At 32.5% G+C, this 17,534-nt stretch overlaps 1 protein-coding gene across 1 annotated transcript; it reads left to right on the top strand.

The window, feature by feature from the left end:
* The first annotated feature begins 443 nt into the window (after positions 1–443).
* Positions 444–15,664, top strand: prep (prolyl endopeptidase). Its single transcript, XM_051138644.1, has 15 exons — positions 444–622; positions 4,911–4,985; positions 5,076–5,209; positions 5,738–5,868; positions 5,965–6,174; positions 7,477–7,598; positions 7,673–7,778; positions 7,865–8,056; positions 8,953–9,150; positions 9,532–9,635; positions 9,718–9,854; positions 9,965–10,059; positions 11,968–12,099; positions 12,187–12,343; positions 14,661–15,664. Exons 1-15 carry the CDS (start codon positions 581–583, stop codon positions 14,953–14,955), a joined length of 2,130 nt encoding a protein of 709 aa, XP_050994601.1. The 5' UTR covers positions 444–580; the 3' UTR covers positions 14,956–15,664.
* The last annotated feature ends 1,870 nt before the right edge of the window (positions 15,665–17,534 follow it).

Here is a 17,534-nt window from a genome sequence, read left to right as displayed (position 1 = left end):
TATGGGTAAAAGAAGCTGATATGATTTGTGTGATTTCAAATCTTTTAAATGATCTAAATTATCTAAATTTCTGATGTGTATGTATTAAACATCACAAATTATTGCCGTAAATTTGGCGGAAAGTCGTTTGTTTACGTACATGCAGCGCCATAACATTACACAGAAAAAGAAATGATACAAAATACAACACTAAATCAATTAAAATGCAGGCCTATAGATTATAATAAACATAATTAACAAAATATTAATCATTACGTACAGTGCCGTCTATGAAGAACTTGCTAATAAATATTAATTCAGGATTAGGATATTTAAAAGAGCATCAGAATAAACGACAGCAGAACCTAATTAATATTCATCACGCGTCTTCGGCGGTGTTTTTGCGTGAACCAACAGATGGCGCTGTGCGAATTTCAGCGCTCTTTCCACCATCGCGTTTGTCTTTGTACGGATTCTTTGACTGTTGATTCCGGACATTGTGCTGCGGCTCTCAAACACATTAAACTCTCCAACACTCGTCTCAGTTTATTTCATCATATCATTATTTCATCTGTTCGACAGCTCTGAAGATCTCTCAATAATGGCTTTCCAGTATCCAAACGCTTACAGAGACGAATCAGTGGTGAGTGACTGAATAACAGAGAGAAAGAGGACATGAATGAATAGATGGAGGGATGAATGAGAACATATTTCGTGGAAGGAAGGAATGAATGATGAAATATGTACGTAGATGAATGTATGTACGAACGAACAGCTGATCATTTAGAAATCATTCTCATATTCTGATTTGCTGCTCAAAAACTTTTATTATTATGTTGAAAACAGCGGAGTAGAATTGTTTTTAGCTTTCTTTGATGAATAGAAAGTTCAGAAGAACTATTGATCTGAAATGGTAATCTTTTGTAACATTATAAATGACTTTTGATCAATTCAAGTATTAAAGCATCCTTGCTGAATAAAAGTATTAATTTCTATATTTCTAATTCCTTTACCAATAAATACATGTGATCCTGGACCACAAAACCAGTCTTAAGTCGCTGGGGTATATTTGTAGCAATAGCCAAAAATACATTGTATGGGTCAAAATTACTGATTTTTCTTTTATGGCAAAAATAATTAGGATATTGAGTAAAGATCATGTTCCATGAGGATATTTTGTAGAATTCCTACTGTAAATGTATGAAAACTTAATTTTTGATTAGTCATATACATTAAGAACATTATTTGAAGAACTTTAAAGGCAATTTTCTCCATATTTTGACATTTAAATAGTTATATCTCGGCCAGATATTGTCCTATCATAACAAAATATACATCAATGAAAAGCTTATTTATTCAGCTTTCATATGATGTATAAATCTCTTGACTGGTTTTGTGATCCATGGTCACGAATAAATACTGACTCTAAGCTTTTGAATGGTATAGTGTATAATATTACAAAACCTTTTTATTTCAGATAAATACTGTCTTTGGTAGGGCTGTCAACGATTAATCGCATACAAAATAAAAGTTTAAGTTTGCCTAATATATGTGTGTGTATTGTGTGTAATTATTATGTATATATAAATACGCACAAATTAATGTGTATATATATGAGAAATATGTTATTATTATACAAAATGATTTTATTTACTTACACGACCGTTCAAAAGTTTGGGGTCAGTACATTTTTATTGTTTCTTTTTTTTAAGAAATTAATACTTTTATTCACCAAGGATGTATTAAGTTAATAATTAAAAGTTTATTAAGTTAATAATAAATAATTTACATTGTTATAAAATATTTATATTTTGAATAAACACTGTACTTTTTAAACTTGTTATTCATGAAAGAATCCTGAAAAAAAAAAAAAAAAATCACAGGTTCCAAAAAATATTTGGCAGCACAACTGTTGATATTATCCAACAGTGATCATTCTAATAATAAATCCGCATATTAGAATGATTTCTGAAGGATCATGTGACACTTAAGACTGGAGTAACAGCTGATAAAAATTCAGCTTTTCATCACAGGAATAAATTCTGTTTCAAAGTATGTTAAAATAAAAAACATTATTTTATATTGTAAAAACATTTTGCAATATTACTGTTTTTTTTCTATATTTTTAATCAAATAAATGCAGCCTTGATGAGCATAAGAGACTTCTTTAAAGACTATTACAAGTCTTACTGACCCCAAACTTTTGAATGGTAGTGTATATGAGAAATATGTTATTAATATACAAAATGATTTTATTTATATATAATATAAATTATATACAAATTATAATAAATACATATGCTTGTAAATATTTCTTAAATATATACATGAATGTGTTTGTATTTATATATACGTAATAATTATACACAGTACACACACATATATTAGGCAAAAAACTTTTATTTTGTATGTGATTAATCGCGATTTATGGACCTTTATCGCACTGGAATTTAACACAGGAAATGCTTGTTGAAGCAGTGTATCGATTCTTCCGGTTATGTATATTTTTCAATGTGCTGTAATCACTGGTTGAATAAAAACCTGTTAAAAAGAGCATCTGCAGGATGATTTCAAAATCCGGACATTTTCAGAAATATTCTGATGATTGCTGTGCACAGAATTTTCCAAACGCAACGGAACTTGTAGTTTTAATCCAACGTACTTATCTGAGAAACCCATGGCTCATAAACATGCGTGATTTCACCACACGCGTCAATGCTGCAGTGTGTATGAGACCTGATGAATAAGATCAGAATCAACAAATGTATTAATTTGTTTAAAATTTTAGTCTTTATTCTGTCATTTTTAATTCACAGTCATTGCACTGTATGTAATTCACGTTTATGCCAAAATTCTTAGTTAATACTCAAATCACGCTGTCAGCGCGTTATATTGTCTAAGATTAATTAGCTAAAATGTTCAACATTGTTATTTCTTTAAGGCAACGCCCGTGTATTCATTCATCTATTTTAATACCCCTCTTAAGAAAATAAACATGGTATGTGTTGTAAAACTATGGCAATACAAATGGAAATCAGTCTGCGGAAAAAATAAAATATAACATAGTTACTACATTTACTATAGTAAATCCAAAATGTATTTTAATGTAAACAGGTATAAAATATGATGAGAAAAACATTAAGACGAAATTGACTGCAGCAGGTTAAATTTATTTATTATTCAGAATGCACATTTGGAAGAGAGATATATTAATAGCAACATTTCAGCAGGTGATATGAGATGTAGGCGTAAACATCCTCAGTTTCGAAATGCATACTCCACGCAAACGTGCTCCTGCGTAATATCTTAGAAGGACCTTAATTCATCCCACGCATCTTATCCGTGCTGTGTCAGGAAATCGTGAAAACTGAGGCAGTGTGTCATTGTTTGGAATAAAAGCAGCCAGGTACACTGCAGTAACACCAGCGAAAGAAAGGAAAGAGAGGATCCTCACATTAGTTTTCATTGCGTTGCAATGGGACCGGAAGTGGGGATACACTGCTTCGCTTACCGGATATAGGAAGTGAGATAAAGGTCCATCGTTGACAGCCCTAGTCTTTAGATCATTCTATTCATTAAAAAAATCCTGAAAAATTTACTTAACCCTTTAACTGTCACCCCCCCATTTTTTAAAATAGGCATGAAAATGCACTATCCAAACTTAAATTGTTGTAATTCATGAACATTTTGGAATACAGATCTAAGGAAGTGATAATTTAAGTGGAATTTTTTCAAAAAAAGAAATTATTAATAAATTCTAGAAGTTTAAATTTACTAAAAAAGGAAATGCACTGTACCATTTTTATTTTGTTTTATATAAAATACATATTTTACATAACAGGTTTAACCCTAAATTTGATATCAAATTGAAGCCTTATGTCTAAATAAGTTATGTTCCAAATTTGAAGTTGATACGAAAAAAAAAGAGGTTCCTGTGAAAGCTTGTTTAGGGCGTTATACCACAAACAGCCACCGGGTGCCATACAAACTCTATAGAATATTTTAAAATGCGTTTTTCTGTCAGAAAAGACTAAATTTGTCTGTCAAATTTACTTTTATCACAAAATAACCACCAAATATGAAATACTGAGACTCAGACCTTTCCAATGACATGTTTTTTGTCAAGATTATAAAAAGTTTGGGTTCGAAAAGACCGTAACGCATTTTGTAATATGACACTTGATACCGCCGCTAAGGGGGAGGAGACCGCCAAAAGATTTTACAGTACTATTTCCATGGTAACGCAATGTCCGATTTCAAAATGGTTTTCATAGGATGATTTTTGGACTTCTAAGCTTTCAAATGATATATAATTTATGATGATTACTAAAATATTTGATAGAGAAAAAGGACAACGAAAAAAAAAGCGCCAAGCGTCCCACAGGTGGGACGGTGACAGTTAAAGGGTTAACTGTTTTAAATATTGATAATAATAATAATAATAATAATAATAAATGTTTCTTGAGCATCAAATCAGCATATTAGAATGATTTCTGGAGGATCATGACACTAAAGACTGGAGTAATGATGTTGAAAATTCAGCTGATCATAGGAATAAATGACATTTTATTTTTTTTTCAAATAGAAAGCAGTTATTTTAAATAGTACGAATGTTTCAAAATTTTAAATCAAATAAAAAACAGACTTGATGAGCAGAAGACTTCTTTAAAAAACAGTACAAGTCTTACTGATCCTAATTTTGTAATTTCTAAAACATGTTTGTTCTTGGAAGAAATTGATCTGTCATTAAAAAAAATACCCATTTAAGCATTAATAATGCTGTCAAGCAAACCGGTTTCCAAAACACTCTTCTTGTCTGCCATTGTACGATCAAACATTTAGTCCCGCCCCAAACCCATCCACTATTGCTGAGTCAATTTCAACCTGTACTGTGATGTGATCATGTGATTCGTGTGTATGTGTGTTAACAGGTGGATGACTATCATGGCTGTAAAGTTCCTGACCCCTACAGCTGGCTGGAGGATCCTGACAGTGAAAAAACACAGGTAATCTCTACTCAGTGCCTCTCTACTGACCTATGACTCTGTATATCTGAGATACGACTCTTCATGTGTAATGCTTTATGTATCTGTCAGGCGTTTGTGAACGCTCAGAATCAGGTGACCCTGCCGTTTCTGGAGCAGTGTGAGATCAGAGACATCTTTAAGGACCGTATGACTGAACTCTATGACTATCCCAAATACAGCTGCCCCTTTAAACGTGGAAACAGGTGAGACGGGAACAAACACTGATAATAACAAATTAAATTAGCATTTACAGTAATGCGCTTAGAATGGAGGAACATTAAAATACACACTGAAAATGTCTCTTCTGTTCACCAAGGCTGCATTTATTTGTTTAAAAATACCAGTGATATTGTGAAATATTATTATAATTTAAAATTCTAGTTTTCTATTTGAATATATTTTAAAATGTAATTTATTCCTGTGATGCAAAGCTGAATTTTCAGCATCATTACTCGATTCTTTCAGAAATCATTCTAATATACTGATTCAGCTTTGAAAATGTAGTATGAAAATTCAGCTTTGAATCACAGAAATAAAATACATTTTAAAATATACAAAACACTTATTTTAAATCTTATTTTCACATTATTAATGTTTTTACAGTATATTTCATTAAATAAATGCAGCCTCGGTGAGCAGAACAGACTTAAAAAACAAAAAATTCCTAATTACTTTAAACTGTTGACAGGTAGTGTATTTTCTGAAGTTCTGCTTTTTTCTCCCTCTCGTAGGTATTTTCACTTTTACAACACTGGTCTGCAGAACCAGAGCGTTTTGTACGTTCAGGACAACCTTGAGGCCGAACCCAGCGTGTTCCTGGACCCAAACACCTTTTCAGAGGACGGGACGGTTGCTTTGCGAGGTGCTGGATGAATCTGTTTGTTTGTATCTGTGACGTCTCTTTCTGCAGTGATATCGCTGTATTGACTGTCAGCTAAGGCTTGTGGATTTTTCTCAGGTTATGCGTTCTCTGAGGGCGGCGAGTACCTGGCGTACGGCACCAGCGCGAGCGGCTCCGACTGGGTCGAGATCCGGTTCTTGCGCGTGGACGGCGCCGTACCTCTGGAGGACAGGCTGGAGAGGGTCAAATTCTCATGCATGTCCTGGACTCATGATGGGAAGGGACTCTTCTATAACTCTTATCCTGAGCAGGAGGGCAAGAGTGATGGTAAACACACACAGACACATGCATGATACACAAATTCATACATGAAGGTATAAGAGACAGTGTTATGTTAGTTATTTACATACTATAATAGTATTTATTAATATTTTGTATTAGCTTGTTTTTATATTTTCAGTTTTCATTTTAAGCTTTAGTAATTTTATGTGCTTTTTTAATTTCTATTTAGCTTTAATTTATTTTACTTTTTTCAATTTTAGTTTGAATGATTTTAGCAGTTTAACTTAAACCTATGATTTAATTTTTTAATTTTTTTTAAAGAAAGTTTTATATTCTCTATATATTTATATTCTATATTCTAAAAATAATTTTAATAGCAATTTAATAGCAAACATTTTAGTAATATTATTTAAATATTATATCAGTGCTGATTAATATTTTGTTATTGTTTTGTTGTTGTTGTTTTTGAAATATTTCTACATTTAAACTTATTGTTTTATTACCTAATATTTTTACTTTATTTTATATCAGTGTTTTTTGACATTTTGATTTTGATTAGTATTAGTATGAGTTGATTAATATTCAGATACTAGTTAAGTTCAGATAAGTATTTATTACTATTTTGTAATTAATGTTTTTTATATTTCTATTTAGCTTTAATTAATTTTTTATGTCAGGTTTAGTTTAATTTTATCACTTTAACCTAAACTTATTTTATTTTTAATTTTTAAGTATTTTATCCAGTATTTCTATATTATAATTTATTTCAGGTTTGTACATTTTATTTTAATATTTAATAGCTTTAGTAGTACTATTCAATGTTATATTAATATTTAAAATAAAAAATAAAAATAATGAATTAAAAATAAAATGCTATGTTTACATTTTTCATCTAATATTTATATATTATATTTTTTTCAGCTTTGTACTTTTTTTTATATTTAATAGCTTTAGTAGTATTATTCAATTCATTTTTTTTTAAATATTTAGTTTACTTACTACTAGGGGGTTATTGATTGTATTATTTAAACTGTATTTTTGAAATGTTTTAGAAAATTTTGTAATACTTGAAAAAATATTTAGTTTACTTTTTTTTTGTTTTTTTGTTTTAGCAATTTTAACACTTAATCAAAAATCAAAAATGTAATTTCAAATTTTAATAGCTTTAGTAGTATTATTCAATACCATATAGGTATTTATTAATATTTTTTAATTAATATTTCTTTGGTATTAAATATTTCTATTTAGCTTTAATTTATTTTATTTTATTTTGTTTTATTTTAGTATTAGTCATTTTAACAACACCAGTAAAAGATCTTGATTGACGTCTCTCTTTCTGTCTATCAGGCACCGAGACATCCACTAACCTGCACCAAAAGTTGTACTATCACCTGTTGGGAACCCCTCAGTCTCAGGACATCTTGTGTGCCGAATTTCCTGATGAGCCCAAATGGATGAGCGGTGCTGAGGTAACAAACACACAGATAGTACTTAATTTCTAATCGTTTTATGAGGTGATTAACATATATGTGTGTGTTTTCAGGTGTCCGATGATGGGCGTTACGTGCTGTTGTCTATTCGAGAGGGCTGTGACCCCGTCAACAGACTGTGGTACTGTGACCTGAACGAAGTCCCGCAGGGAATCACTGGTATAGACACACAGAAACATTAGTATTTAGACAAAAATGCTTGATTTCTGCTGCCAGGAACTTATATGTTTTTTTATTGATGGCAGGTTTATTGCCATGGGTGAAGCTGATCGATAACTTTGATGCGGAGTATGAATATGTCACAAATGAAGAAACCGTTTTCACTTTTAAAACCAACCTGGACGCTCCTCAGTACCGACTAATCAACATCGACTTCGCTCAGCCGTCCATCAGCCAGTGGAAAGAGCTCATTCCCCAACACGAAAAAGACGTCATCGGTGAGTAGAGATGCTGTTTTTATGGATTACATAAAATGAAGATTTTATGTATTTGTTCAAAAAATGTTTTATTGTGCATAATTCATCTGGATATTATTGAAAGAAAAATTATATAATCAGATTTTGAAACCATTTTTCTGGCCCACTTTTCCCACAGAAATATGTTGCATTATGGAATTTAAATGATGCAAAATATTTTTCTTTAAACTCTGTTTAATTTAATTAAATTTGTTTATTTAAAAATAATAACATAAGAGTTTTTATTATTTTATTTACATGAAAAATGTAATTAATTTCTGTTTTTTTTTTTTAAAGAAGTCTCTTATGCTCACCAAGGCTGCATTTATTTGATTAAAAATACAGTAAAATCAATAATATTATGAAATATTATTACAGTTTAAAAATAACTATTTTCTATTGATTATATTTTAAAATGTAATTTATTCCTGTGATGCAAAGCTGAATTTTCAGCGTCATTACTCCAGTCTTCAGTGTCACATGATCCTTCAGAAATCATTATAATATGCTGATTTTCTCAATTATCATTGGTTCTTAATTATTAATAATGGTTCTTTTTATTATCAGTATTGAAAACGCTTTGTGTAAATCATTAATTCATTTTTCATTCATTCAAATAATGAATTTGATACCTCTGATACTTATTTCTAATATATATATATATATATATATATATATATAGATATATATATAGAGATATAGATATAGATAGATAGATATATAGATATATATATTAGAAATAAGTATCAGAGGTATCAAATTCATATAGATATAGATATATATGTATATATATAACTGTATAAAAATGTATAATATAGTGTTTTTTTATGATAGTAATGATTATTGAACCATATTTTCTCTTTATCTCTCTCTTTCAGTATTTGCTACCTGTACATACTCCAAGTTCCTGTTCGTGTGTTTCCTCCATGATGTGAAGAACGTCTTGAAGATGTTCAATCTGTCCTCTGGCGAGGAGATACGCACTTTCCCGCTGGACGTCGGCTCGATTGTGGGCTTCACTGGCAGGAAGAAAGACTCTGAGATCTTTTACAGCTTCACCTCGTTTCTGTCTCCAGGTTCGTCAAGATTCAAAAGCTCCTGAATTTAAAAACGTTGATCCTTAAAGGGACAGAGCACCCAAAAATAAAAATGTTCATCATTTATTCACCCTTGATTTGTTACAAACCTGTATGAGTTTCTTTAGTTGAACAGTTGACAGTAGCCATTTGCTTCCATAGTATAGAAAAAATACTATGTAAGTCAGTGATTAATGTCAAAATATCTTATGAATTTAACAGAAAAAAAGAAACTTGTATAGGGTTTGCACAACTTGAGGGTGAATAAATGCTGACAGAATTTTCATTTTTGGGTGTTCTATCCCTTTAATAACTCATAAATAACAATCAGGCAATGTTTTAACAGGTGTGTATTGATTGACATGTTGTGTTTTCCTGCAGCGATCATCTATCACTGCGATCTGACTAAAGATCCGCTGCAGCCGCACGTTTTCAGAGAGGTCACAGTAAAGGGCTTCAGTCCTGCTGACTATCAGACCACTCAGGTACAGCAACACACTTGCAGACGCTTCATCTGTCTGTCTGCGGTATGATCGCCTTCACTCTATATCTGTCAATTTCTTACAGGTCTTTTATCCTAGTAAAGACGGCACCCAGATCCCAATGTTTATTGTCCATAAGAAAGGCATCAAGCTGGATGGTTCCCATCCTGCCTTTTTGTACGGATACGGTGGTTTCAACATTTCCATCACACCGAGCTACAGGTACAATACAAAGCAAACAGACAGAAGCATACCGCTGATCAAACGCTGAATTGATCTTTGACACACATCCTGTTGTTGTAAATGTCTGTCTATCACTGTTTGTGTTTCAGTGTTTCACGGCTGATATTTGTCAGGCATCTGGGAGGAGTTTTAGCTGTTGCCAATATTAGAGGAGGAGGAGAATATGGAGAGACGTGGCATAAAGGCATGTGACTATATTCCTGGAGTTAATCAGGGATTGATCTCACAGATGTTCATAATAGACTACTAGTAAATTGTGTGCTATGTACAGTACTGTGCAAAAGTCTTAGGCCACTAGTATTTTCATCAGCTGAAAAATCGTTTAAAGTCAGTTAAAGTTCTTTTGCTGTAGTGTGTCAGTGAGAAAAAATCAGTTTACATTTCTAAACATTCATTTTGCCATTAATTATAATAATCCAGTGAGATTTTTGTGTGGAGCACAGGCTGTTGTCAGACTCCTTGTGCAAACAGAGATCTGATCTCTCCATCATTCAATCCAGTCTGTCTTAAGAAACAGAAAAAACGGAGACAGACTAAATCCAGAAGAACTGTGGCAACATCTCCAAGATGCTTTAAGAGTCCTACACCTACAAAGCTACAGTACTGTACATTTTTAGGCAGTTACGCACATAAAATGAGGATGCTGTCAAAAACAATGTCATAAATAGATTTTCTTTATTAAAGAACTTCTATTAACTAAAATACATCAGCATTTGATGTGACCATCCTTTGCGTTTAAAGCAGCTTTTGCCCTATGTGCACTTGTGCAGAGTTTTAGGCAGCTTTGCAGGTAGGTTACTTGAAACATCTTGGAGATGTTGAAACAGTTCATCTGGATTTAAGAACTTTTTTTGATGGTGAGATCAGATCTCAGTGTGGAGCACTGGCTGTTGTCAGACTCCTTGTGCAAACAAAAATCTCGCTAGATTATTACAATTAATGGCAAACAGAATGTTTGGAAATGTAAACCGATATTTTTTTACTGACACTACAGCAAAAGATAGAAATAACTTACTTTAAACTGTATAAATGGGTTCCTTTAAAAAAAAATAGCACACTAGTTTGGGCATAAGATTTTTAATTTTTTTTGTAAGCAAGCATTTATATGAAGCAGCACAACTGTTTTCAACATTGATAATAAAAAGAAATGTTTCTTGAGCAGCAACTCAGCATATTAGACTGATTTCTAAAGGATCATGTGACACTGAATGGTGCTGAAAATTCAGCTTTACATCACAGGAATAAATTACATTTTAAAATATATTCAAATAGAAATCATTTATTTTAAATTGTAATAATATTTCACATTTTTACTGTATTTTTGATCAAATAAATTCAGTCTTGGTGAGCAGAAGAGACTTCTTTTAACGTTTAAAAAATGTTACTTAGTATACATGCTAAATTAATAGTATGCATAGTATGTTAGTATGCATTTGGAAGATATACACTACCGTTCAAAAGTTTGGGGTCAGTAAGACTTGTAATAGTCTTTAAAGAAGTCTCTTATGCTCATCAAGGCTGCATTTATTTGATTAAAAATATAGAAAAAAAACAGTAATATTGCAAAATGTTTTTACAATATAAAATAATGTTTTTTATTTGAACATACTTTAAAATAGAATTTATTCCTGTGATGAAAAGCTGAATTTTTATCAGCTGTTACTCCAGTCTTAAGTGTCACATGATCCTTCAGAAATCATTCTAATATGCAGATTTATTATTAGAATGATCAATGCTGGATAATATCAACAGTTGTGCTGCCAAATATTTTTTGGAACCTGTGTTTTTTTTTTTTTTTTTTTTTTTTTTCAGGATTCTTTCATGAATAACAAGTTTAAAAAGTACAGTGTTTATTCAAAATATAAATATTTTATAACAATGTAAATTATTTATTATTAACTTTTAATAAACTTTTAATTATTAACTTAATACATCCTTGGTGAATAAAAGTATTAATTTCTTAAAAAAAAAAAAAGAAAAAAAAAAAGAAACAATAAAAATGTACTGACCCCAAACTTTTGAACGGTAGCGTATATCTTTAACATGGTTGCATTTAATGAAAAATGTCTCTGTCTTCTCTCTTTCTGTGCAGCGGGGATGTTGGCCAATAAGCAGAATTGTTTCACTGACTTTCAGTGTGCAGCTGAGTATCTGATAAAGGAGGGTTATACTTCCTCCAAGAAACTCACTATCAACGGAGGCTCCAATGGAGGGCTGCTCGTGGGTATGACACACACACACACACACACACACACGTATATACACAAAGGTTTGCACTGTCCTGCTTCTAAATCCTGACTTTCTTGTGCAGCGGCATGTGTGAATCAGAGACCTGATCTGTTTGGGTGTGCTGTGGCTCAGGTCGGCGTCATGGACATGTTAAAGTTTCATAAGTTCACCATCGGACACGCCTGGACCACTGATTTCGGCTGCTCGGAAATCAAAGAGCAATTTGATTGGTTAATTAAGTAAGTTCACTTCTGCTTGCTACAGTGATGCACAGATACATTTCATTTTCTACTTTTTTTTAGAAGCAGCAGATCCATTTGAGGCATAATTGCATTTCAATGGAAGCAACATGCCACTCTACACTTTCCAGTACTGTGATTTATTTATTTATTTATTTATTTATTTATTTATTTTTAATTGTGGTAAAATCACTCTAATGCACAGGATCAAATGGCTTATTTATTTTTAATAGAATGGTGGCAATGCATTTATTAATATATTTTAATTTTATCATTATCAATTTTATTATTTATAATATACAGGTTGTTATCGTTGACTAAAACGGTTAAATCGTTATTTGATAATTAATTAAAGTTTAAATAAAATATAAAAATTACATCAAAATTAAAACTAGATGGCAACTAACTGAAATAAAGTTGAAGTACAATGTTACTAAAATTGAAACAAAAATTGAAACTAAAAAAAAAAACGCATTAAATTACAAAAGCATGTTCATTAATTAAATTACTTAAACTTACACTAATTTCAAATAATAAATACAATAATAGTACATAAATAAAATAACTAAAACTTATTATATACCTATAATCTTGCCATTGCTTTGAAAAATGCTCAGCCTGTTAGATGTGGAACGATTCAATATATTTTTTTTTAACTATTATGATGTTATATCAGCATACCAGCTAAATATTTTGCATTACAATGTTTATTTTCAGTATAGCATTTTTTTTATTTTATACAATTTTATTCAGCATTTTATTTTATTATAAACTCACAAACCCACTTGATCCGAAGTTCAGATATGAATCAAAACATTCACTTCCGCTCTGAATCTAATTATTTTTGCGATACACTCTCCAAAGTCCTGATCTGAATAATGATTCACGAACCATCATTTCAGATCAGGCCTTCGGGAGCACGTGTTACAAATAGTACAATTCGCAAAATGATTTGTGAAACCGCTTGGTCTGAAGTTTTTATCTAAATCAAATGATTCCTGATCTGAATAATGATTTGTATATCATCATCGGGACTTCAGAGACAAATCTTCTCGATTTGTGAACCTGCTCAATCCGAAGTTTCGATATGAATCAAAATATTCACACAACAGCTCTGAAGTTTAAATCTGAATCAAATGATTCGTGAAACGCACTCTGATCTAATAAATCGTATAATGTATCTTACAATTCGCAAAATGATTCGGGAACCTGCTCAATCCGAAGTTCCGATGTGAATCAAAAGATTCACTAACCCGTTCTAAAGTTCCGTTCTGAATCAAGTGATTTGTGACACACACTTTAAAATCTCGACCAGAATCACTTTGAAACAGTGAATCATTTTGTGACGGTTTAACTGATTCTGTGTTTCGACAAGCTCTGTTTCATCCGTCACTAGGTTCTTTTTTTTTTAAGTCATTACAAGCGATATCAAAATTAAAAAAATGAATGGCTTTTTTCAATCTGGTTCTTGCTATCCATCAAGTTTGAGTTTGAATCAATTGGAGCAGTTCCAGCCTAAATGACTCAGTTGAATCATTTGTCTGTTCCTTGGCTTTTTGCGATTTCATCCATGTTTACACAACACTGTCAATACTAGCTTGCTAGTTTTATGACATTTAATGAAATAAAATGTATACGTTAGATGAAAAACAAAAATGTCACAATTCGGGAAAAAAATGAATCACTGTCTGGCCAAATGAGACTTCAGTAAAAAAAGATGTTTAAAAATAAAGGTAAGGATCCTGATTTATGAGTAGTACTACAGCACAATGCAAATGTGACCCTGGATCACAAAACCGTAAGGGTCATTTTTTCAAAATTAAGATTTATACATCATATGAAAGCTGAATAAATAAGCTTTTCATTGATGTATGATGTGTTATGATAGGACAATATTTGGTCGAGATACAGGAATCTGAGGGTGCAAAAAAATCAAAATATTGAGAAAATCACCTTTAAAGTTCTTCAAATAATGTTCTTAACAATGTATACTGCTAATAACAAATTAAGTTTTCATACATTTCCAGTAGGAATTTTACAAAATATCTTAATGGAACGTGATCTTTACTTAATTTCCTAATGATTTTTGCCATAAAAGAAAAATCAATAATTTTGACCCATACAATGCACTTTTGGCTATTGCTACAAATAAACCCCAGCGACTTAAGACTGGTTTTGTGATCCAGGGTCACAAATGTGTATTAGCATCATTTGCTTTTGGTATCTGATAGTGTTTGGACCTGGAAATGTTGACATATCTGCAAAAACACTCATTTTTTTATGAATTTAAAAATCTGTAAACGTTCTGATTCTGCAGGTATTCTCCTCTTCACAATATCCATGTTCCCGAAGCTGACGGGGTTCAGTATCCCGCCGTATTGTTGCTAACGGGCGACCACGATGACCGTGTGGTGCCGCTGCACTCGCTAAAATATATCGCCACGCTGCAGAACATCATCGGTCAGTGGCCCGGCCAGTCAAACCCTCTATTTATCTACGTGGACACAAAGTCAGGCCACGGTGCGGGAAAACCCACCAGTAAAGTCATTCAGGAGGTGGCCGACACGTACGCCTTCATCGCTCGCTGCTTGAACCTCAGCTGGATCGAATGAAACAAGTTACGAGGCTCCTAACCTCCTCTAAGCTGTTGCTTCTGCAGGTTTTTCTTCTCACAGTTTGATTTCGTTCCTGCCTGTTTGCTCTCCTGTTCACTAAAATATTCACTTTTCTCTGTCTCTGTCTTTCCCACTTCTCCACGGTTTTATTATTTAATGCGTTACATGCTAGTGTTGGCCTGAAAAATGTAACCTGAATAATATTAATGACTGATTTCATATCATTTCACCATACGGGCGTGTACGGTATACACCGGGCTCTTGTTCTTAGGAAATATTATAATTACCGAGGTCACGGGGTGAAGTGTCATAACCTCTCCAGCACTTTACTAAAACTGTATTTATTTGACGACGGGAAGACATGAACAGTTTATGGATCACTGCATTACTTCAATGTACAGCACCCATCAAGAAACCCATCAGTTTGCAGGTGAATCTCATGAAAACATGTTCAGGTCACATTTTGCCTCAAAACTAAAAGAAATAAATGAAATGAAGCTATTTTAGGATTTTTATGCACTAATAACACTATTTTTAATGGTATGTCCCATTAATCTCACTGGCGCTTCTTGTTACTGAATATGAGATGATTCATTTTTACAATTAATTTTTTGAAATCAGCATGAATTATATAAATACTCTGCAATAATGTATTTTTTGCATACAGTACTGAAAACTGGAGAAGAAGAATTTAATTATCATGAAAGTTACATCACATATTTCTTTTAATTGGAGTTGAAATATAAGCCGAGCATGTTTGTTAACGTGAGATTCACCCTTGCAGTGTTTGTGAGTGTGTGTTTGTGTGTGTGAATGAGTTGTATCTCTTGACAGAAATCAGTTTCTACCTCCACCTTTATGCAGATTGTTTTAACTTTGAAGGGAAAAGCAAACAAAACCTAGTACAATAAAACACATTTGAACATGAATATGTTTTGTGTGTTCAATAAGATGTTCAGAACATTTTAGCTCTTTTTTTTTTTTGTTTGTTTACCTGTTCTGTTAGATTTTACAGAATAATATTAGCATTTCAAATACCTCATCCATCAATGTGAACTGAATCCCTGCAGCGTCTCGTTGTCTTCCTCTGCTGGCTGGTGGCAGGATTACACACCTGCGTCCTCTGAAACAGAAATAAAACCGTGTTGAGTAGTATCTCATTTCATTAAATGGCTCAGATTATATTGTCCTAAAGCTGTAGAGGGTCATTCTAATGTGGTGTAATAGATATCTTAAATACTCTAGAAAACCGCATGCTTTCAAGGACATACATTTAATACATGAGCAGAGTAAGAACAATAAGGCAGCCGAAGTGTTTAAAATATATATGCACAGTTCAGTTGAATGATAAAGTTTACCCTCTTCAACTTTATGTGGTAAACTGAATGTACAAAGCAAACTGTTGGCTGAAAAATCCAAAATATTACAAACATGGTGCCTACAAATTATGACATTGTGCCGACGTCGTGATTTCGATCAAAAGATTCGCTAACTCGCTTCGAAGTCCCGATCTGAATCAAATGATTCGCGGTTCACGCTCTGAAGTCCCGATCTGAATCAAAGATTCACAAATCAGCCCCGAAGTTCCATTCTAAATCAAATGATTCGGAAACCTGCTCAAGTTTCGATCTAACCTAAATTAAATGATTTGTAATACACACTCCGAAGATTCGTTCTGAATCAAAAGATTTACGAATCCACCCTGAAGTTTCGTTTTAAATCAAATGATTTGCGAACCTGTTCAATTTAAATTAAAAGAGTCTCAATTTAAATTAAAAGATTCACAAACTCGCTCCGAAGTCCCAATTTGAATCAACCAGATTTACAAACTTGCGTTGAAGTTCTGATCTAAATCAAACGATTCGCGATTCATGCTCCGAAGTCCCGATCTGAATCAAATGATTCGCGATTCACGCTCTGAAGTACCGATCTGAATTAAAGATTCACAAATTAGCTCCAAGTTCCGATCTAAATCAAATGATTCGTAAACCCGCTCCAAAGTTTCGATCTATCCAAAATTAAACGATTCGTAATACGCACTCCGAAGATTCGTTTTGAATTAAAAGAATTGCGAATTCACTCTGAAGTTTCGTTTTAAATCAAATGATTTGCGAACTCACTCCTTAGTTTCGATCTAGCCTAAATTAAATAATTTTGCACGCTGCAAAGCTTTGATCTGAATCAAATGATTCACAAATCCACTCTGAATTCCCGATTTAAATCAGAAGATTCACAAACTCGCTCTGAAGTCCCAATTTGAATCAACCAGATTTACAAACTTGCGCTGAAGTTCTGATCTAAATCAAATGATTCGCGATTCATGCTCCGAAGTCCCGATCTGAATCAAATGATTCGCGATTCACGCTCTGAAGTCCCGATCTGAATTAAAGATTCACAAATTAGCTCCAAGTTCCGATCTAAATCAAATGATTCGTAAACCCGCTCCAAAATTTCGATCTATTCAAAATTAAACGATTCCTAATACGCACTCTGAAGATTCGTTCTGAATGAAAAGATTTGCAAATTCACTCTGAAGTTTCGTTTTAAATCAAATGATTTGCGAACTCACTCCTTAG

The sequence above is a fragment of the Labeo rohita genome, chromosome 20, assembly GCF_022985175.1.
Source record: "Labeo rohita strain BAU-BD-2019 chromosome 20, IGBB_LRoh.1.0, whole genome shotgun sequence".
In the NCBI taxonomy this organism is placed as follows: domain Eukaryota; kingdom Metazoa; phylum Chordata; class Actinopteri; order Cypriniformes; family Cyprinidae; genus Labeo; species Labeo rohita.
The sequence above is the reverse complement of the archived record's forward strand: the minus strand, read 5'-3'. Positions and strand labels throughout refer to the sequence as shown.